This window comes from Antedon bifida, chromosome 7, assembly GCF_963402885.1.
Source record: "Antedon bifida chromosome 7, ecAntBifi1.1, whole genome shotgun sequence".
NCBI lineage: Eukaryota > Metazoa > Echinodermata > Crinoidea > Comatulida > Antedonidae > Antedon > Antedon bifida.
The window spans coordinates 19,144,089-19,169,421 of record NC_136232.1 but is presented as its reverse complement, the minus strand read 5'-3'; the positions used below and the strand labels follow the sequence as shown (position 1 = coordinate 19,169,421).

At 34.9% G+C, this 25,333-nt stretch overlaps 1 protein-coding gene and 1 pseudogene across 1 annotated transcript; one reads left to right on the top strand and one right to left on the bottom strand.

Annotated features, from left to right (window-relative positions):
- Positions 1-21,477: 21,477 nt before the first annotated feature.
- Positions 21,478-23,350, bottom strand: LOC144848127 (protein wntless homolog pseudogene; annotated as a pseudogene).
- A 970-nt stretch (positions 23,351-24,320) lies between these two features.
- On the top strand, positions 24,321-24,962 carry LOC144848973 (uncharacterized). Its single transcript, XM_078705925.1, has one exon. It carries the CDS (start codon positions 24,321-24,323, stop codon positions 24,960-24,962), a length of 642 nt encoding a protein of 213 aa, XP_078562051.1.
- The last annotated feature ends 371 nt before the right edge of the window (positions 24,963-25,333 follow it).

Genomic DNA, 25,333 nt, shown 5'->3' with positions numbered 1-25,333 from the left:
GTATTTTGGTTTTATTGGTTTCACTGATTACGGAAAACCGCCGCGCAACCGTCGGCATAAATTGACTGAAGTTTTTGATTAATGACAGAGACCCGATCGTTAAAGGTGTGACCCACACAACGGGGATGCCGTTTCAGCATTTGGCTAACTAGCACACGTTGACATTCTACACCAAGCCCAAGGAGATTAACAATGTTTTGGACAATTGAATCGTTTGAACGTTCACCAATATCATTTTCGCCGATGTGAATGTAAACAATGTCTGGTGACGTAGACAAATCGAGGAAAATTGTACACTTTATTGATAGTGTTTTGGATCTAGGCGCATGCCAGAAAATTCCGATTCCTCACAATAAACGACAAACGAATGTCCGCACAGGCTTACCTCACACGTCGTCGTTACCATTCTATTATACTAAGCCAAAGATCAAGAGAACGTACTCACTTACGTCAGGATGTTGAAAGGATTATCTTGAATATTAAACCAATGTCCTCGTTATGGAAAAAAACCAGTTAATACGTCGATCAAAACACAATCTGCAACTTCGACTCGAGTACAGTATTTGAAAGAATCTCTAAATGTGACTCTTAAATGTGTCCAAAAGACACCCAAGACAAATAGCTGTATGTTAAAATCTGAAGACAACAATCGTTAGACGTGTTACTTCAAATGAGTCCAATGAGAGAAAGAACGCACATGTAGTAAGCACGCTATAAATTACCCACGCTACACAGAATGCAATCGCATAGCACATCCTACACAAATGCCCGCCCTCATGCGATATAATAATAAGATGATTTAAATTTAGTTTGCATAATTGTGGATGAGCTTTCCACAGAGTTTCAGTAATTGATGTTATCTGGGACCCGGAGTCTATTAACGACCTATAGGTGACGCCATTAATTTCTACGATATCCTCATTAGGCTCTCCTATAAGAGAACTACGAAAAGAGGAAACATTATTAGAAGTATTTACCTTGTTAAGGCTTACTCGTGGTGTTGGTCCCGCGGTGCACATCTCCACCGTGGAACATTGTAGTTTAACGGAATTCTGCATCCAACGGCAATATGACCTTCTTGTCCGCACTTTCTGCACCTTATAAGTTCTTGATTTTCATCTTGTTGGGCACTTATGAAATCAGGTCTCGCTTGGGCTTATTGTTATAGACAGCAGTTGTGTAAACTGTTCTTTTAAATCGTTCACTGCTTTTGTTAAATTGTCTAGTTTCGTTTTTTCTGGACGGTCAACTTGATTTGACTGTTGTTGTACAGTTTTTGTAGTCTTGTTCTCCCGTTCCATAAGACGGAGTTCTGCTTTTACCTCTTTGAATATCATAGATCTTGGTCTCATGGGAGGAAGTCTCTGTGTTACATGCGCATCTCCTACTCCCCTCATAAACTGTTGCGTCAGCATAATGGTCGCCATCAACCATTTGATGTTGCACTCTTTCTTCCACCTCTCTCAGAAGTCCTTCTAGCTCTACGGCATATATTGAAGGAGTCTCTGCTGGATATTGGACTCTTTCATAGAATTCAGCAAGCGGATTCCCGGCAAAAAACACCTCACCAAATTGCGCTTTCAATTCTTCAAAGGCGTTCTGTGAGGTCTGTTCCGTTTGCGGAAGATTTAATTTTTTTTACAGTTTTCTTGCCCCTCCCCCTAAATACCGCACTATGGTATTAAATTGTGTCTCTATTGGCATCCGAGTATATAAAAATGGTTAATCCTATAAACAAATAGAGGACCACAGGCATTTCCCGATTACCCTATCGAGAGTAAATGTGGTGTCTATTCACATTTTAAGTCGAAAACAAATCAACACAATACTTAATAGCATTCCAAAATGCTGTAAATCAATTAAAAGTAAAAGAATCAAAAAGCTAAAAGTAATGTATACCACACTAACATAAATATTCTTGTTGGAATGTAACCAAGTACCATCCGAGTGGTAGAGAGGAGTAGATAAACATACTTGGCCCAGGGTTGTCAATAGAAAGTCGGTTTTGACAAATGTTTATATAAATCTTTATCGATGAATTTTTCATGATGTCATTTTTTACAGATTATGGTACAACAAGTGAGGAAACTATGTTCTTTAATGGCGTAAGGTTCAAGTGATGGGTTTTTTTTCAACTCTAAAGCGTTCTTAGACACTGAGAGACATGCCTCCCTCTAGTTGGTAATGTTCTTTTGGTGTAATGATGGTGTTTAGGAAAGCCATCTCTCCAATATTTTACCATCTTTGTATGGAGCAGTTGCTATAACTGTCAATGTACTGCTCTAATACTACGTGCGTAGCAATTTCAGGATCTTTCTCCTTTGCACATCTGCTTTCAAATTTCCTGATTTCATTATCAATCGATCCAACAAATCCTGTAAAAGGTTCCAGTTTTCATTGAAAAACAAAGACCAGACTTCACTTTCATCTCGTCAAACAATCCTCCTTTATACGTTTAATAGAATTCGATCCAACTCGGCCCTAAACCGTCTCGGCCAAAGTCAAGTCGGCCCCAAGTCATGTCGGCCTCAAGCCAACTCATTAAGCATTCTCACTAACAGTAATTCACAAACAATAATTTAAACATACATTATCTTAAAGTAATCAATTAGTATCGTATATTGATTAATATTGATTACCTTACACATCACTACTCAAGTACAGTACACATCCATATTACATTAGACACAATATTCAATATTAAATTATGAAGCTTCACTGGTCTAACAAGGAATAATTCATAAACTGATATTCAAACGAATTAAAGCACGTATACAAATGAGAAAAATACTTGAGAAAATGCAGAGTGACTGAGTGCATGTTATTTTCAGCTCAATTTGATCAATATATCGATTGGCATACTCAAGGATGACAAACAAACTTACATACAAACATGTAATTATTATTATTTTTTCTAAAATATAAAACTTTATGCGAACAAAAAATGGTGTGCCCATATGGACATGATGGCATCATATTATCACTACCATATTTGGGAACATCACACTTTTTTTATCAAAATTAGTTTGATAGTGTTAGATAGAGCTTTATTAATTTTTCTGATTTGATAGCATGTGATTGACATACTTGCATTTTATCTCTGAGAGAACACGGATATTTGTCACAGTCAAAAACAGCAACATGCCTAATCTACATAAGCCTATACACGATTAGCTTCCGACGGAGAAGCCAGCAAGTAACATGCCTAATGTACCTAAGCCTATACACGATCTGGTTTAATAGAAAACATGGCATAATAATAAAACACAGGTAACCCAGTAACATCCCTAATAATATATAAATTTCACAAAATATAATACGTGAAACGCTATTTTTCATATTTAAAACGTTAATTTGAAGAGTTTTAAAAACCTAAAATATCAGTTTTTAAAACATATTTCGCTTTTTATGGGGTTTTAAAAACGGTAAAATAACATTATTGTAACCATTTGTGTTATATAACCTTTAATTTTAAAAACATCATAAACACGTTTCCTTTACCTTGTCGCTGTAGGCCGCGAGTTTCCTAATACTGTACTACGTTGGTACGCCGCAACGGTCGTTGGTGCCAACGATGATTGTATCAGTGATACAGCTTCTTTATTGAGAGGAGCAGCATCCAGAGAACCTGTGCACACAATACCTAAAAAAAAATATTTCCAAATGTAAATCTGACAAGAAGGAACAATTAACGGAGTGAGGCTAAGGTCAAGAAAAGACTTTAGAGCACGTAAAAACTCCCCTCTTGATAGAAAATCTGCCAAAATATTCTAGACTCCATGAATGTGTGAGGCACGGAAATGTACTGTATAATGTAACGGAGGCAAACCAGAACCAAACGGCGTATAAGTCGTAAAAACAGCAAATCTTTAGCGGATTTCTTATTGATAACAGCAACAACTGCTGAATTATCACAGAAAAACAAGATATAGCGGTTAGCTAATGCCGAGCCCCAAACTTCCATGGCGATAACTATTGGAAATAATTCAGGAACAGCAATATTCAAATCGCCGAACAAATGATTCCATCTAATAAAAAACGGATCACGGGCATTTTAGTTACCGGGTTTTTTTTTAAGGGTTATTCCATTCGAAAAAAAATAGGGGTGCATTTTGCATTAAATCGTGGATTGTATTTGACCAACAGTTGATCCAGAACAGACTGGTGACGTTTCGAATGTTCCACTTTAGCTACGGGGATTCATTATTATACATTGGATTTTTGTAGGCCTACACTTTTTATGTGCAAATATATATTTGAACATTTTATTTATATTGTGTTTTTGTAAAGTCATTTTATGTATACATTTACAATGTATGTAATATTTCATTGCAGAGTTGTAACTTGAGGCTATTGTAGAATCAAACTATAGAAAGAATATAAGAAGCAATATAAATACGTTATTTCAAGTATCAACATCCATATATTATTTTGTTTACATTTAATTTTAACTGTTATATTAGGCCTATGTAATGCGTGCTTGAGACTATGTCTAGCTAGTGCAACTTGGAAAAAAATATAAGAAGCAATAAGTAATACGTTATTTCAAGTACAGTAACATCCATATATTATTTTGTTTACATTTAATTTTAACTGTTATATTAGGGCTATGCAATGCGTGCTTGAGACTATGCCTAGCTAGTGCGACTTGGAAAAAATATAAGAAGCAATAATACGTTATTTCATGTACGTAATCCATATATTATTTTATTTACATTTAATTTTAACTATGTTATATTAGGCCTATGTAACACGATGCTATAGAGACTTGGCCAGTCCCAATAAAAACAATGAAAGCCATATTATAACAACAATGGAGACGTAAATGGAAAGCTTTGTCCATTATCTAGCCAATGAGTCATGAATCAACGCCCTATAATTTCTTTAGTAACGTAACCACATCTCTTCTCCTAATGTACACCATTCCCCGAAGTTCTTTACACGTTTTTATCTATTTTTACACCGGAGTCCTTCTTGACAATAATCTATAAATCGTATTTTGGTTTTATTGGTTTCACTGATTACGGAAAACCGCCGCGCAACCGTCGGCATAAATTGACTGAAGTTTTTGATTAATGACAGAGACCCGATCGTTAAAGGTGTGACCCACACAACGGGGATGCCGTTTCAGCATTTGGCTAACTAGCACACGTTGACATTCTACACCAAGCCCAAGGAGATTAACAATGTTTTGGACAATTGAATCGTTTGAACGTTCACCAATATCATTTTCGCCGATGTGAATGTAAACAATGTCTGGTGACGTAGACAAATCGAGGAAAATTGTACACTTTATTGATAGTGTTTTGGATCTAGGCGCATGCCAGAAAATTCCGATTCCTCACAATAAACGACAAACGAATGTCCGCACAGGCTTACCTCATACGTCGTCGTTACCATTCTATTATACTAAGCCAAAGATCAAGAGAACGTACTCACTTACGTCAGGATGTTGAAAGGATTATCTTGAATATTAAACCAATGTCCTCGTTATGGAAAAAAACCAGTTAATACGTCGATCAAAACACAATCTGCAACTTCGACTCGAGTACAGTATTTGAAAGAATCTCTAAATGTGACTCTTAAATGTGTCCAAAAGACACCCAAGACAAATAGCTGTATGTTAAAATCTGAAGACAACAATCGTTAGACGTGTTACTTCAAATGAGTCCAATGAGAGAAAGAACGCACATGTAGTAAGCACGCTATAAATTACCCACGCTACACAGAATGCAATCGCATAGCACATCCTACACAAATGCCCGCCCTCATGCGATATAATAATAAGATGATTTAAATTTAGTTTGCATAATTGTGGATGAGCTTTCCACAGAGTTTCAGTAATTGATGTTATCTGGGACCCGGAGTCTATTAACGACCTATAGGTGACGCCATTAATTTCTACGATATCCTCATTAGGCTCTCCTATAAGAGAACTACGAAAAGAGGAAACATTATTAGAAGTATTTACCTTGTTAAGGCTTACTCGTGGTGTTGGTCCCGCGGTGCACATCTCCACCGTGGAACATTGTAGTTTAACGGAATTCTGCATCCAACGGCAATATGACCTTCTTGTCCGCACTTTCTGCACCTTATAAGTTCTTGATTTTCATCTTGTTGGGCACTTATGAAATCAGGTCTCGCTTGGGCTTATTGTTATAGACAGCAGTTGTGTAAACTGTTCTTTTAAATCGTTCACTGCTTTTGTTAAATTGTCTAGTTTCGTTTTTTCTGGACGGTCAACTTGATTTGACTGTTGTTGTACAGTTTTTGTAGTCTTGTTCTCCCGTTCCATAAGACGGAGTTCTGCTTTTACCTCTTTGAATATCATAGATCTTGGTCTCATGGGAGGAAGTCTCTGTGTTACATGCGCATCTCCTACTCCCCTCATAAACTGTTGCGTCAGCATAATGGTCGCCATCAACCATTTGATGTTGCACTCTTTCTTCCACCTCTCTCAGAAGTCCTTCTAGCTCTACGGCATATATTGAAGGAGTCTCTGCTGGATATTGGACTCTTTCATAGAATTCAGCAAGCGGATTCCCGGCAAAAAACACCTCACCAAATTGCGCTTTCAATTCTTCAAAGGCGTTCTGTGAGGTCTGTTCCGTTTGCGGAAGATTTAATTTTTTTTACAGTTTTCTTGCCCCTCCCCCTAAATACCGCACTATGGTATTAAATTGTGTCTCTATTGGCATCCGAGTATATAAAAATGGTTAATCCTATAAACAAATAGAGGACCACAGGCATTTCCCGATTACCCTATCGAGAGTAAATGTGGTGTCTATTCACATTTTAAGTCGAAAACAAATCAACACAATACTTAATAGCATTCCAAAATGCTGTAAATCAATTAAAAGTAAAAGAATCAAAAAGCTAAAAGTAATGTATACCACACTAACATAAATATTCTTGTTGGAATGTAACCAAGTACCATCCGAGTGGTAGAGAGGAGTAGATAAACATACTTGGCCCAGGGTTGTCAATAGAAAGTCGGTTTTGACAAATGTTTATATAAATCTTTATCGATGAATTTTTCATGATGTCATTTTTTACAGATTATGGTACAACAAGTGAGGAAACTATGTTCTTTAATGGCGTAAGGTTCAAGTGATGGGTTTTTTTTTCAACTCTAAAGCGTTCTTAGACACTGAGAGACATGCCTCCCTCTAGTTGGTAATGTTCTTTTGGTGTAATGATGGTGTTTAGGAAAGCCATCTCTCCAATATTTTACCATCTTTGTATGGAGCAGTTGCTATAACTGTCAATGTACTGCTCTAATACTACGTGCGTAGCAATTTCAGGATCTTTCTCCTTTGCACATCTGCTTTCAAATTTCCTGATTTCATTATCAATCGATCCAACAAATCCTGTAAAAGGTTCCAGTTTTCATTGAAAAACAAAGACCAGACTTCACTTTCATCTCGTCAAACAATCCTCCTTTATACGTTTAATAGAATTCGATCCAACTCGGCCCTAAACCGTCTCGGCCAAAGTCAAGTCGGCCCCAAGTCATGTCGGCCTCAAGCCAACTCATTAAGCATTCTCACTAACAGTAATTCACAAACAATAATTTAAACATACATTATCTTAAAGTAATCAATTAGTATCGTATATTGATTAATATTGATTACCTTACACATCACTACTCAAGTACAGTACACATCCATATTACATTAGACACAATATTCAATATTAAATTATGAAGCTTCACTGGTCTAACAAGGAATAATTCATAAACTGATATTCAAACGAATTAAAGCACGTATACAAATGAGAAAAATACTTGAGAAAATGCAGAGTGACTGAGTGCATGTTATTTTCAGCTCAATTTGATCAATATATCGATTGGCATACTCAAGGATGACAAACAAACTTACATACAAACATGTAATTATTATTATTTTTTCTAAAATATAAAACTTTATGCGAACAAAAAATGGTGTGCCCATATGGACATGATGGCATCATATTATCACTACCATATTTGGGAACATCACACTTTTTTTATCAAAATTAGTTTGATAGTGTTAGATAGAGCTTTATTAATTTTTCTGATTTGATAACATGTGATTGACATACTTGCATTTTATCTCTGAGAGAACACGGATATTTGTCACAGTCAAAAACAGCAACATGCCTAATCTACATAAGCCTATACACGATTAGCTTCCGACGGAGAAGCCAGCAAGTAACATGCCTAATGTACCTAAGCCTATACACGATCTGGTTTAATAGAAAACATGGCATAATAATAAAACACAGGTAACCCAGTAACATCCCTAATAATATATAAATTTCACAAAATATAATACGTGAAACGCTATTTTTCATATTTAAAACGTTAATTTGAAGAGTTTTAAAAACCTAAAATATCAGTTTTTAAAACATATTTCGCTTTTTATGGGGTTTTAAAAACGGTAAAATAACATTATTGTAACCATTTGTGTTATATAACCTTTAATTTTAAAAACATCATAAACACGTTTCCTTTACCTTGTCGCTGTAGGCCGCGAGTTTCCTAATACTGTACTACGTTGGTACGCCGCAACGGTCGTTGGTGCCAACGATGATTGTATCAGTGATACAGCTTCTTTATTGAGAGGAGCAGCATCCAGAGAACCTGTGCACACAATACCTAAAAAAAAATATTTCCAAATGTAAATCTGACAAGAAGGAACAATTAACGGAGTGAGGCTAAGGTCAAGAAAAGACTTTAGAGCACGTAAAAACTCCCCTCTTGATAGAAAATCTGCCAAAATATTCTAGACTCCATGAATGTGTGAGGCACGGAAATGTACTGTATAATGTAACGGAGGCAAACCAGAACCAAACGGCGTATAAGTCGTAAAAACAGCAAATCTTTAGCGGATTTCTTATTGATAACAGCAACAACTGCTGAATTATCACAGAAAAACAAGATATAGCGGTTAGCTAATGCCGAGCCCCAAACTTCCATGGCGATAACTATTGGAAATAATTCAGGAACAGCAATATTCAAATCGCCGAACAAATGATTCCATCTAATAAAAAACGGATCACGGGCATTTTAGTTACCGGGGTTTTTTTTAAGGGTTATTCCATTCGAAAAAAAATAGGGGTGCATTTTGCATTAAATCGTGGATTGTATTTGACCAACAGTTGATCCAGAACAGACTGGTGACGTTTCGAATGTTCCACTTTAGCTACGGGGATTCATTATTATACATTGGATTTTTGTAGGCCTACACTTTTTATGTGCAAATATATATTTGAACATTTTATTTATATTGTGTTTTTGTAAAGTCATTTTATGTATACATTTACAATGTATGTAATATTTCATTGCAGAGTTGTAACTTGAGGCTATTGTAGAATCAAACTATAGAAAGAATATAAGAAGCAATATAAATACGTTATTTCAAGTATCAACATCCATATATTATTTTGTTTACATTTAATTTTAACTGTTATATTAGGCCTATGTAATGCGTGCTTGAGACTATGTCTAGCTAGTGCAACTTGGAAAAAAATATAAGAAGCAATAAGTAATACGTTATTTCAAGTACAGTAACATCCATATATTATTTTGTTTACATTTAATTTTAACTGTTATATTAGGGCTATGCAATGCGTGCTTGAGACTATGCCTAGCTAGTGCGACTTGGAAAAAATATAAGAAGCAATAATACGTTATTTCATGTACGTAATCCATATATTATTTTATTTACATTTAATTTTAACTATGTTATATTAGGCCTATGTAACACGATGCTATAGAGACTTGGCCAGTCCCAATAAAAACAATGAAAGCCATATTATAACAACAATGGAGACGTAAATGGAAAGCTTTGTCCATTATCTAGCCAATGAGTCATGAATCAACGCCCTATAATTTCTTTAGTAACGTAACCACATCTCTTCTCCTAATGTACACCATTCCCCGAAGTTCTTTACACGTTTTTATCTATTTTTACACCGGAGTCCTTCTTGACAATAATCTATAAATCGTATTTTGGTTTTATTGGTTTCACTGATTACGGAAAACCGCCGCGCAACCGTCGGCATAAATTGACTGAAGTTTTTGATTAATGACAGAGACCCGATCGTTAAAGGTGTGACCCACACAACGGGGATGCCGTTTCAGCATTTGGCTAACTAGCACACGTTGACATTCTACACCAAGCCCAAGGAGATTAACAATGTTTTGGACAATTGAATCGTTTGAACGTTCACCAATATCATTTTCGCCGATGTGAATGTAAACAATGTCTGGTGACGTAGACAAATCGAGGAAAATTGTACACTTTATTGATAGTGTTTTGGATCTAGGCGCATGCCAGAAAATTCCGATTCCTCACAATAAACGACAAACGAATGTCCGCACAGGCTTACCTCATACGTCGTCGTTACCATTCTATTATACTAAGCCAAAGATCAAGAGAACGTACTCACTTACGTCAGGATGTTGAAAGGATTATCTTGAATATTAAACCAATGTCCTCGTTATGGAAAAAAACCAGTTAATACGTCGATCAAAACACAATCTGCAACTTCGACTCGAGTACAGTATTTGAAAGAATCTCTAAATGTGACTCTTAAATGTGTCCAAAAGACACCCAAGACAAATAGCTGTATGTTAAAATCTGAAGACAACAATCGTTAGACGTGTTACTTCAAATGAGTCCAATGAGAGAAAGAACGCACATGTAGTAAGCACGCTATAAATTACCCACGCTACACAGAATGCAATCGCATAGCACATCCTACACAAATGCCCGCCCTCATGCGATATAATAATAAGATGATTTAAATTTAGTTTGCATAATTGTGGATGAGCTTTCCACAGAGTTTCAGTAATTGATGTTATCTGGGACCCGGAGTCTATTAACGACCTATAGGTGACGCCATTAGTTTCTACGATATCCTCATTAGGCTCTCCTATAAGAGAACTACGAAAAGAGGAAACATTATTAGAAGTATTTACCTTGTTAAGGCTTACTCGTGGTGTTGGTCCCGCGGTGCACATCTCCACCGTGGAACATTGTAGTTTAACGGAATTCTGCATCCAACGGCAATATGACCTTCTTGTCCGCACTTTCTGCACCTTATAAGTTCTTGATTTTCATCTTGTTGGGCACTTATGAAATCAGGTCTCGCTTGGGCTTATTGTTATAGACAGCAGTTGTGTAAACTGTTCTTTTAAATCGTTCACTGCTTTTGTTAAATTGTCTAGTTTCGTTTTTTCTGGACGGTCAACTTGATTTGACTGTTGTTGTACAGTTTTTGTAGTCTTGTTCTCCCGTTCCATAAGACGGAGTTCTGCTTTTACCTCTTTGAATATCATAGATCTTGGTCTCATGGGAGGAAGTCTCTGTGTTACATGCGCATCTCCTACTCCCCTCATAAACTGTTGCGTCAGCATAATGGTCGCCATCAACCATTTGATGTTGCACTCTTTCTTCCACCTCTCTCAGAAGTCCTTCTAGCTCTACGGCATATATTGAAGGAGTCTCTGCTGGATATTGGACTCTTTCATAGAATTCAGCAAGCGGATTCCCGGCAAAAAACACCTCACCAAATTGCGCTTTCAATTCTTCAAAGGCGTTCTGTGAGGTCTGTTCCGTTTGCGGAAGATTTAATTTTTTTTACAGTTTTCTTGCCCCTCCCCCTAAATACCGCACTATGGTATTAAATTGTGTCTCTATTGGCATCCGAGTATATAAAAATGGTTAATCCTATAAACAAATAGAGGACCACAGGCATTTCCCGATTACCCTATCGAGAGTAAATGTGGTGTCTATTCACATTTTAAGTCGAAAACAAATCAACACAATACTTAATAGCATTCCAAAATGCTGTAAATCAATTAAAAGTAAAAGAATCAAAAAGCTAAAAGTAATGTATACCACACTAACATAAATATTCTTGTTGGAATGTAACCAAGTACCATCCGAGTGGTAGAGAGGAGTAGATAAACATACTTGGCCCAGGGTTGTCAATAGAAAGTCGGTTTTGACAAATGTTTATATAAATCTTTATCGATGAATTTTTCATGATGTCATTTTTTACAGATTATGGTACAACAAGTGAGGAAACTATGTTCTTTAATGGCGTAAGGTTCAAGTGATGGGTTTTTTTTTCAACTCTAAAGCGTTCTTAGACACTGAGAGACATGCCTCCCTCTAGTTGGTAATGTTCTTTTGGTGTAATGATGGTGTTTAGGAAAGCCATCTCTCCAATATTTTACCATCTTTGTATGGAGCAGTTGCTATAACTGTCAATGTACTGCTCTAATACTACGTGCGTAGCAATTTCAGGATCTTTCTCCTTTGCACATCTGCTTTCAAATTTCCTGATTTCATTATCAATTGATCCAACAAATCCTGTAAAAGGTTCCAGTTTTCATTGAAAAACAAAGACCAGACTTCACTTTCATCTCGTCAAACAATCCTCCTTTATACGTTTAATAGAATTCGATCCAACTCGGCCCTAAACCGTCTCGGCCAAAGTCAAGTCGGCCCCAAGTCATGTCGGCCTCAAGCCAACTCATTAAGCATTCTCACTAACAGTAATTCACAAACAATAATTTAAACATACATTATCTTAAAGTAATCAATTAGTATCGTATATTGATTAATATTGATTACCTTACACATCACTACTCAAGTACAGTACACATCCATATTACATTAGACACAATATTCAATATTAAATTATGAAGCTTCACTGGTCTAACAAGGAATAATTCATAAACTGATATTCAAACGAATTAAAGCACGTATACAAATGAGAAAAATACTTGAGAAAATGCAGAGTGACTGAGTGCATGTTATTTTCAGCTCAATTTGATCAATATATCGATTGGCATACTCAAGGATGACAAACAAACTTACATACAAACATGTAATTATTATTATTTTTTCTAAAATATAAAACTTTATGCGAACAAAAAATGGTGTGCCCATATGGACATGATGGCATCATATTATCACTACCATATTTGGGAACATCACACTTTTTTTATCAAAATTAGTTTGATAGTGTTAGATAGAGCTTTATTAATTTTTCTGATTTGATAACATGTGATTGACATACTTGCATTTTATCTCTGAGAGAACACGGATATTTGTCACAGTCAAAAACAGCAACATGCCTAATCTACATAAGCCTATACACGATTAGCTTCCGACGGAGAAGCCAGCAAGTAACATGCCTAATGTACCTAAGCCTATACACGATCTGGTTTAATAGAAAACATGGCATAATAATAAAACACAGGTAACCCAGTAACATCCCTAATAATATATAAATTTCACAAAATATAATACGTGAAACGCTATTTTTCATATTTAAAACGTTAATTTGAAGAGTTTTAAAAACCTAAAATATCAGTTTTTAAAACATATTTCGCTTTTTATGGGGTTTTAAAAACGGTAAAATAACATTATTGTAACCATTTGTGTTATATAACCTTTAATTTTAAAAACATCATAAACACGTTTCCTTTACCTTGTCGCTGTAGGCCGCGAGTTTCCTAATACTGTACTACGTTGGTACGCCGCAACGGTCGTTGGTGCCAACGATGATTGTATCAGTGATACAGCTTCTTTATTGAGAGGAGCAGCATCCAGAGAACCTGTGCACACAATACCTAAAAAAAAATATTTCCAAATGTAAATCTGACAAGAAGGAACAATTAACGGAGTGAGGCTAAGGTCAAGAAAAGACTTTAGAGCACGTAAAAACTCCCCTCTTGATAGAAAATCTGCCAAAATATTCTAGACTCCATGAATGTGTGAGGCACGGAAATGTACTGTATAATGTAACGGAGGCAAACCAGAACCAAACGGCGTATAAGTCGTAAAAACAGCAAATCTTTAGCGGATTTCTTATTGATAACAGCAACAACTGCTGAATTATCACAGAAAAACAAGATATAGCGGTTAGCTAATGCCGAGCCCCAAACTTCCATGGCGATAACTATTGGAAATAATTCAGGAACAGCAATATTCAAATCGCCGAACAAATGATTCCATCTAATAAAAAACGGATCACGGGCATTTTAGTTACCGGGTTTTTTTTTAAGGGTTATTCCATTCGAAAAAAAATAGGGGTGCATTTTGCATTAAATCGTGGATTGTATTTGACCAACAGTTGATCCAGAACAGACTGGTGACGTTTCGAATGTTCCACTTTAGCTACGGGGATTCATTATTATACATTGGATTTTTGTAGGCCTACACTTTTTATGTGCAAATATATATTTGAACATTTTATTTATATTGTGTTTTTGTAAAGTCATTTTATGTATACATTTACAATGTATGTAATATTTCATTGCAGAGTTGTAACTTGAGGCTATTGTAGAATCAAACTATAGAAAGAATATAAGAAGCAATATAAATACGTTATTTCAAGTATCAACATCCATATATTATTTTGTTTACATTTAATTTTAACTGTTATATTAGGCCTATGTAATGCGTGCTTGAGACTATGTCTAGCTAGTGCAACTTGGAAAAAAATATAAGAAGCAATAAGTAATACGTTATTTCAAGTACAGTAACATCCATATATTATTTTGTTTACATTTAATTTTAACTGTTATATTAGGGCTATGCAATGCGTGCTTGAGACTATGCCTAGCTAGTGCGACTTGGAAAAAATATAAGAAGCAATAATACGTTATTTCATGTACGTAATCCATATATTATTTTATTTACATTTAATTTTAACTATGTTATATTAGGCCTATGTAACACGATGCTATAGAGACTTGGCCAGTCCCAATAAAAACAATGAAAGCCATATTATAACAACAATGGAGACGTAAATGGAAAGCTTTGTCCATTATCTAGCCAATGAGTCATGAATCAACGCCCTATAATTTCTTTAGTAACGTAACCACATCTCTTCTCCTAATGTACACCATTCCCCGAAGTTCTTTACACGTTTTTATCTATTTTTACACCGGAGTCCTTCTTGACAATAATCTATAAATCGTATTTTGGTTTTATTGGTTTCACTGATTACGGAAAACCGCCGCGCAACCGTCGGCATAAATTGACTGAAGTTTTTGATTAATGACAGAGACCCGATCGTTAAAGGTGTGACCCACACAACGGGGATGCCGTTTCAGCATTTGGCTAACTAGCACACGTTGACATTCTACACCAAGCCCAAGGAGATTAACAATGTTTTGGACAATTGAATCGTTTGAACGTTCACCAATATCATTTTCGCCGATGTGAATGTAAACAATGTCTGGTGACGTAGACAAATCGAGGAAAATTGTACACTTTATTGATAGTGTTTTGGATCTAGGCGCATGCCAGAAAATTCCGATTCCTCACAATAAACGACAAACGAATGTCCGCACAGGCTTACCTCATACGTCGTCGTTACCATTCTATTATACTAAGCCAAAGATCAAGAGAACGTACTCACTTACGTCAGGATGTTGAAAGGATTATCTTGAATATTAAACCAATGTCCTCGTTATGGAAAAAAACCAGTTAATACGTCGATCAAAACACAATCTGCAACTTCGACTCGAGTACAGTATTTGAAAGAATCTCTAAATGTGACTCTTAAATGTGTCCAAAAGACACCCAAGACAAATAGCTGTATGTTAAAATCTGAAGACAACAATCGTTAGACGTGTTACTTCAAATGAGTCCAATGAGAGAAAGAACGCACATGTAGTAAGCACGCTATAAATTACCCACGCTACACAGAATGCAATCGCATAGCACATCCTACACAAATGCCCGCCCTCATGCGATATAATAATAAGATGATTTAAATTTAGTTTGCATAATTGTGGATGAGCTTTCCACAGAGTTTCAGTAATTGATGTTATCTGGGACCCGGAGTCTATTAACGACCTATAGGTGACGCCATTAATTTCTACGATATCCTCATTAGGCTCTCCTATAAGAGAACTACGAAAAGAGGAAACATTATTAGAAGTATTTACCTTGTTAAGGCTTACTCGTGGTGTTGGTCCCGCGGTGCACATCTCCACCGTGGAACATTGTAGTTTAACGGAATTCTGCATCCAACGGCAATATGACCTTCTTGTCCGCACTTTCTGCACCTTATAAGTTCTTGATTTTCATCTTGTTGGGCACTTATGAAATCAGGTCTCGCTTGGGCTTATTGTTATAGACAGCAGTTGTGTAAACTGTTCTTTTAAATCGTTCACTGCTTTTGTTAAATTGTCTAGTTTCGTTTTTTCTGGACGGTCAACTTGATTTGACTGTTGTTGTACAGTTTTTGTAGTCTTGTTCTCCCGTTCCATAAGACGGAGTTCTGCTTTTACCTCTTTGAATATCATAGATCTTGGTCTCATGGGAGGAAGTCTCTGTGTTACATGCGCATCTCCTACTCCCCTCATAAACTGTTGCGTCAGCATAATGGTCGCCATCAACCATTGTTGATGTTGCACTCTTTCTTCCACCTCTCTCAGAAGTCCTTCTAGCTCTACGGCATATATTGAAGGAGTCTCTGCTGGATATTGGACTCTTTCATAGAATTCAGCAAGCGGATCCCCGGCAAAAAACACCTCACCAAATTGCGCTTTCAGTTCCTCAAAGGCGTTCTGTGAGGTTTGTTCCGTTTGCGGAAGATTTAATTTTTTTTACAGTTTTCTTGCCCCTCCCCCTAAATACCACACTATGGTATTAAATTGTGTCTCTATTGGCATCCGAGTATATAAAAATGGTTAATCCTATAAACAAATAGAGGACCACAGGCATTTCCCGATTACCCTATCGAGAGTAAATGTGGTGTCTATTCACATTTTAAGTCGAAAAAAAATCAACACAATACTTAATAGCATTCCAAAATGCTGTAAATCAATTAAAAGTAAAAGAATCAAAAAGCTAAAAGTAATGTATACCACACTAACATAAATATTCTTGTTGAAATGTAACCAAGTACCATCCGAGTGGTAGAGAGGAGTAGATAAACATACTTGGCCCAGGGTTGTCTGTGGAATTGCAGTTGACAATTTGTTAAGCCGAATCATGAAAGGGTTGATCCTGTGGATTGACTTAATTTGAATTAACAGGCTTATCCGCGAAAATGTTCTCTACAGTTGAAGCTTGTAGAAACTCAGCAGCAGCATCTGGATTAAAAGGATATATACCCGTTGCAGAAAACCCGCTTATATGTAGCAGCAATACGCATCTTTCAATATTCCGTAAAAGTTGAACCGTGTTTTTTCCTGGATTTTTCTTAAGGAACTTTTCACATGCTTTCTTGTATTCAGATTTCAATGATTGGAAAACAAATTTACCCAAAGGTTACAGATGATTTGTTGTGTTCGGTGGAAAGGAGAACCAACAAAAAACTTTCTAAACCACATGTCAAACAACTCCGTATCAATGAACAGTGATTTGCTGACACCAAAGAAAGAATCGGCAGGAGCATTCTGCATTACAGAATAATAATAATAATAATAATAATAATAATAATAATAATAATAATAATAATAATAATAATAATAATAATAATAATAATAATAATAATAATAATAATAATAATAATAATAATAATAATAATAATAATAATAATAATAATAATAATAATAATAATAATAATAATAATAATAATAATAATAATAATAATAATAATAATAATAATAATAATAATAATAATAATAATAATAATAATAATAATAATAATAATAATAATAATAATAATAATAATAATAATAATAATAATAATAATAATAATAATAATAATAATAATAATAATAATAATAATAATAATAATAATAATAATAATAATAATAATAATAATAATAATAATAATAATAATAATAATAATAATAATAATAATAATAATAATAATAATAATAATAATAATAATAATAATAATAATAATAATAATAATAATAATAATAATAATAATAATAATAATAATAATAATAATAATAATAATAATAATAATAATAATAATAATAATAATAATAATAATAATAATAATAATAATAATAATAATAATAATAATAATAATAATTAATAATAATTAATAATATATTTATACAGGATAAAACAATCAGATAACAGTGTATCTGTTTTACATTGTGGTCCTGTCTTAATCAAAATATACAAAAGAGAAACTTAATTAAATATAATACATGTCAGTTTTTTATGAAAAGAAATGAGATTTGTATCTAGCCTTAAAGGACGTAATTGTTGGTGCCGATTTAATATTAATTGGTAAATTGTTCCATATTTTTGCGCCTGCAACTTTAAAGGACGAATTCATTTTACTAAGGGTGTATTTAGGTATTGTTACATTCAAATTTTCTACTCCACGTGTTAAGTGGGTGTGAATATCGCGAATCAATTCAATTTCATTTACTAATCTAATTGGTGCAAGGCCGTAAACACATTTATACATTATACATGCTAGGGAGAAATCTCGTTTCTCTTCAAGAGTTTGCCACGATAGGTTCTGGATGATGTTGTCACCCCTTACATTAATATAATCGAAGTTGTTAGTTACAATTCGAGCAGCTCTTTTTTGATGTCGCTTTAAAATATTTTTGTTTAACTCTGTCGTATTTCCCCAGACTGTTATAGCATAATCACTACAAGGCTGAATTGTACTTATATATAGAGTTTCAAGTAACGGTTTACTTAAACTAATAGCCATTTTACCTAGCATTGTTATTTTATATCCAATATTTTTACTAATACATTGAGTATTTTGTTTCCAAGCCAACATTTCATCGATTACGACTCCCAGATACCTTATACTATCAACTTGTTCTAATTTACTGGTTCCAATTTGTATATTTAAATCATTACTGTCAGCTGTATGATTGTTTCTTAGTAACATAACCTTTGTTTTTTCAGTATTTATAGAGAGGTGGTTGCCATCATACCATTTACCAATGTTATCAATAATTATTTGTAATGAATCATTTACTATCTTAGCAGTATCACCTGAGGTGTAAACCACAACATCATCAGCAAAAACGCTGTAAGTTCCATTTACTATAGACTGCGAAATATCATTTATGAAAATGAGAAACAAGATGGGTCCCAGGACACTTCCTTGTGGAACACCAATATTGATTTCTTTAAGTGTAGATTTGTTATTGTTACAGTATACAAACTGTTTTCTGTTTTTTAAGTAATTACTAAACCAGTAAACAACATTTTCATGGAAACCATATTTGTAAAGCTTAAATAACAAAATTGAGTGATCTATCGTGTCAAAGCACTTGGATATATCTAAGAAACAAGCGCCGACGACCTCTGAGTCATTAAAACTTTCTAACCAATCATCAACAACTCTGTGCAAGCATGTTACAGTAGAATGGTTTTTCAAAAATCGCTCAGTCGCTGGCCTTTAATAATCAAGGGTGGTAAATAACCCTGCAGCATTTGCACAGGCTAGCACTATTACATTCTCACTCTGTTTCCACTTATTTTACACTGGATAGTTCTCTATCTTGATCTATCTTGAATCTTTGATAGATTGTGCACCAAACTAAGTTTGGTTTCATCGGCATTATATATCTGTGATGGCTTGTTCTTTAAATCCAGAATTTTTCATGACGTCATTCTTTACAGATTATGGTACAACAAGCGAGGAAACTATGTTCTTTAATGGCGTAAGGTTCAAGTGATGGGTTTTTTCAACTCTAAAGCGTTCTTAGACACTGAGAGACTTGCCTCCCTCTAGTTGGTAATGTTCTTTTGGTGTAATGATGGTGTTTAGGAAAGCCATCTCTCCAATATTTTACCATCTTTGTATGGAGCAGTTGCTATAACTGTCAATGTACTGCTCTAATACTACGTGCGTAGCAATTTCAGGATCTTTCTCCTTTGCACATCTGCTTTCAAATTTCCTGATTTCATTATCAATCGATCCAACAAATCCTGTAAAAGGTTCCAGTTTTCATTGAAAAACAAAGACCAGACTTCACTTTCATCTCGTCAAACAATCCTCCTTTATACGTTTAATAGAATTCGATCCAACTCGGCCCTAAACCGTCTCGGCCAAAGTCAAGTCGGCCCCAAGTCAAGTCGGCCTCAAGCCAACTCATTAAGCATTCTCACTAACAGTAATTCACAAACAATAATTTAAACATACATTATCTTAAAGTAATCAATTAGTATCGTATATTGATTAATATTGATTACCTTACACATCACTACTCAAGTACAGTACACATCCATATTACATTAGACACAATATTCAATAATAAATTATGAAGCTTCACTGGTCTAACAAGGAATAATTCATAAACTGATATTCAAACAAATTAAAGCACGTATACAAATGAGAAAAATACTTGAGAAAATGCAGAGTGACTGAGTGCATGTTATTTTCAGCTCAATTTGATCAATATATCGATTGGCATACTCAAGGATGACAAACAAACTTACATACAAACATGTAATTATTATTATTTTTTCTAAAATATAAAACTTTATGCGAACAAAAAATGGTGTGCCCATATGGACATGATGGCATCATATTATCACTACCATATTTGGGAACATCACACTTTTTTTATCAAAATTAGTTTGATAGTGTTAGATAGAGCTTTATTAATTTTTCTGATTTGATAGCATGTGATTGACATACTTGCATTTTATCTCTGAGAGAACACGGATATTTGTCACAGTCAAAAACAGCAACATGCCTAATCTACATAAGCCTATACACGATTAGCTTCCGACGGAGAAGCCAGCAAGTAACATGCCTAATGTACCTAAGCCTATACACGATCTGGTTTAATAGAAAACATGGCATAATAATAAAACACAGGTAACCCAGTAACATCCCTAATAATATATAAATTTCCCAGAATATAATACGTGAAACATGAAGAATGCACTAATTCATAGAATACCATACTCTGACCTTTATTCCAATCTAATTAATTTTTTTATGTATGCATACAATTTTATTACATTCTTGACACAATGAAAATATATAATACATGTTATATTTCGATTAAACATTTCAACAATAAATTATCATCATGAATAATATTTTATGAGGGCTCAATATTTCACTTGTCTGGCATACAAAGTTGTATCAAATTGTTCTTATAAGACCGGGTGTCTAGTAGGCTTAGGACACAATTGCCTTAGTAATTAATAAAGAATCTATTTGGCCAGCCTTCATGACACAGAAAGGATAAATCCTAAACTAGGCATGTATTTTATTGCTTGGTATATGCATGGACCTAGGTCCATGGTATATGTATACTACTCTGGTAACACGATATCATGTACTATAAATATCAAGTTAGGTTAAGTACACTCAATGTTATCTTAAATAAACGGTATATACAAATATTGGTGGGGGCCTTTAAAGTTACTAACTACAATTATTGAACAGCTTTCACTCAATCAAACTTACATGAAGTTTACAAACTTACATCAAGTTTACAAACTTACATCAAGTTTACAAACTTACAAGTTTATAAATAAAGAAAAATAAATATATTTGGCACTTTTTATTATGATATTTAATACTCAAGTTTTCAAGGAGAAATGTAATTATCAAGTTAGTTTTAGTCTGTGATTTGCATACATGTGTACATAATAAGTTGGACCACTTGTATGAGACACATTATACATTTTATATGGTCTTTGTATAAGAACATACAGTGTACCGTTATGCAATGAACACTCTTTCCTGATTTATTATCAAATTAGTCAATAGCGGTTTTTGTAAGGAGGTTCTTAAGCTCTGATTGGTCGGTTCTTGCTGCTGCTGATGCTGACGGTGGGTCATCAGACCCTGGCGTCGTGGATGTAGATTCCAACTGGAACTCCACATGACTTCCTTCGCTGCTGTCATCATTGTCAGAGGAGACTTGCTTGTGTGAAGGGGCATACAAAAAGATGACAGCGACCACATAGATGTTCCACATGCCATAAACACCGGTGAAGAAGGCGCTGCTAATCTGAAGTGTCTTCTCATGTCCCATTTTATAGTGATCTTCATAAACTTGACTCAAAATGAAGAAGATTACAGTGAGGGCAGCACATAACAAAGTGAACAACATGAAGAATTTGAATCTGAAAATCAAACCTTCATAATGAAGGCGTCTAGCTTTGGCCATGTGTGGAAGCGCCAGACGTTTAATACTGATGTTTCTGAATATTTGCCACACCATGAAACATAGAAACAGGAAGTAAGCACTTAAACAGATCCCAGCCATAACAAGAAATAGCATAGCCAGGTTTTTGCCTGTCTCTGTTGTCCATAAAGTAAAGAATGGATTTGAAATCTGCACTCCTCTTTCGCACATGTCAAAGACAAACATACAAAAACAACAAAAAGCAATTGTCCCGACTTGCTTCCAGTACGCACTCAATCTTGCTCGCTCAACTGTGTCCATGAGATGTTCACCAACAAATATGATCCAAGACGAGAGTAACGTGGCATAAAAGATTCCTTGACGTATGTCACTAATCAGCAACATGTATGGGATGTTGAACCAGAACGTGAACCATTCAATTGGTATATTTAGGAAGGTAATAGAAATTCCCAGAACCATAACAAACTTTTCCATAAGAACTGGCGATCGATTTAACTTGGAGATTCTTAGCCAGAACCAGATGAGGAAAACAAGTGGAATAGGTGTCATGACAGACTTCATTGTCAGCCATACTAAAGTAAAACCACCAGTTTGATGAATCTCAATGATCCAAATATCAGTGATGCTGCCTAACTTAGTGTTGTACTTCTGTTCATTGGTTTCTTTGTTAAATTCTACCGGTAATCGAATATTGATTAGGTACTGCTTATGATGGCAGGTGCTTAATTCAAAGAACGGTAGAGGCTCACAATTATACGGGTCACCGTCAACTGGTCCTTCGTCTTCATTCGAGTGCAGCAGACATTCAAGTTTTCTTGTTTCTGTTACTCTAGTAAGTTCTTTCCAATCTTCATAATCACTATCTCTGTAACCAACACGCACAATCATTGTAATTTCTTCTGGTGCATCGGGAACAGTTAACTTGTACTGTGTTTCCAATCTGATCATGGTCAGTATGAATTGGAAGCTACGACTCATATTATACGATCTATGTGGCATTCGTAACGAAAAAACGATCTGATTCGCATCAATGTACTTCCTTGCTGCCTCTTCAAAGTTAGCTACTTTGGAACACTCTCCAGGTCCGTTGGGTACAAACCATTTATGAACGTTGTCGGCAGGGTCTACACATTTGGTGGTGGTCAGGTGACTATTGGCATCTGTAGGTTTTGGTGCGATAAGTCCCCCGACCAAGAAACAAATTATCTGAACTATTAGCAGGATTACACAAAAACCGAACAACTTCTTGGTACTGAGATTCTCTAAAATAACACCAGCCATGATTCTAAATGAGAAAAAACAAATAATTTACTGAAAATGTATGGATATCCATAGGTGGTCGTTTTCTGCTTTGTTTAGCGGTTAGATTTAATTACTTTAATGGGCAAACAAAGTTACAGATTGTAGAAGGAAGGAACGTATTTATAACGTAATATTCCTAGATATAATAACGTTAAAATACTTTTTTTAACGTATTTTTTGGTTTTAAAAACGTTATAATATTTCGTTTTTAATACGTGAATTTGTGGAGTTTTGCAAACGTTGAAATAACGTTTTATTTGAACGTTTAAAACACAAATTTTAAACGTATATATATAACGAAATAATGATATTTAAATAACGTTAAAGCAACGTTTTTTGACGTATTGTATGGTTTTAAAAATGCTAATTTTTTGTATTAAAAACGTTAATTTGTCCAGTTTGAAACGTTTTAAATTCGGTTTTTACAGGTAAATATAACCTAAAATGTCAGTTTTAAAAACATATTTTGTGTTTTGAGGGGTTTTAAAAACGTTAAAATTACATTAAGATAAGGTAATAATGATATTTAAATTAACGTCAAAATAAAGTTTTTTTGACGTATTGTTTTGGTTTTAAAAACGCTATTTTTCATATTTAAAACGTTAATTTGTAGAGTTTTAAAAACCTAAAATATCAGTTTTTAAAACATATTTCGCTTTTTATGGGGTTTTAAAAACGTTAAAATAACATTATTGTAACCATTTGTGTTATATAACCTTTAATTTTAAAAACATCATAAACACGTTTCCTTTACATTAAATAAATTCATCTGGTTCCAAATAATATTTTTTTGTGGATTTTTACTTTTATGTTGAACCAAAGAAACGATAAGGAATAAATTACCTTCGTGACGTTTCGCCGACAATCTGTCAGCTGCTTCAGACTAAAGCCTGGGTTGGAATGGTCTGTCAAGTCAAAAAACAAACCAGAAGAACGCCAAAGAAAAGAAATGGAGAAGATGAAAGCTCACATAGGTATCCCATACATACACGGAATTTCTGAAAAGATTCGACGCACTTTTTCTAAGCACAAAGTGAACACTTTCTTCATTCCAAGTAATAAATTAAAGAATGGACTGGTCCACCCAAAAGATAGAATAAAAACGGAAGACATGTGCGGAGTTATATACGAAGTGAACTGTCTAAACTGTGAGAAAGTATATATAGGAGAGACCGGAAGGGCACTGAATACAAGAATTGGGGAACATAAAAAAGACGTATCAACACACAACCAAGTAGTTAGAACACGTGCAAATAGAAATTCTTCGTCCCAGGTTTTACATAAGTCAGCCATAACTGACCACGCTATAGGGAATGACCATATTCCAAATTGGAATGCGAGAGTTATTGAAAAAGAAGCACAGACAGACAAAAGAAAGATAAAAGAATCTATCTGCATAAGAAAAAGACCACATAATATCAACAGAGACATTGGTGGGTATGACCTCCCACATACATATGATAGTTTGCTGGAAAAAGTTGAAGCAGGAGGGGGCCAGCGGAGACGCTCTACCGTCAATACCAACCAGACGGCTGGTGGCGCTGTTCAGCGTCACTTACAAAAAACCAGACCATTCCAACCCAGGCTTTAGTCTGAAGCAGCTGACAGATTGTCGGCGAAACGTCACGAAGGTAATTTATTCCTTATCGTTTCTTTGGTTCAACATAAAAGTAAAAATCCACAAAAAAAAAACAAAAAAAAAACGTTTCCTTTACCTTGTCGCTGTAGGCCGCGAGTTTCCTAATACTGTACTACGTTGGTACGCCGCAACGGTCGTTGGCGCCAACGATGATTGTATCAGTGATACAGCTTCTTTATTGAGAGGAGCAGCATCCAGAGAACCTGTGCACACAATACCTATAAAAAAAATTTCCAAATGTAAATCTGACAAGAAGGAACAATTAACGGAGTGAGGCTAAGGTCAAGAAAAGACTTTAGAGCACGTAAAAACTCCCCTCTTGA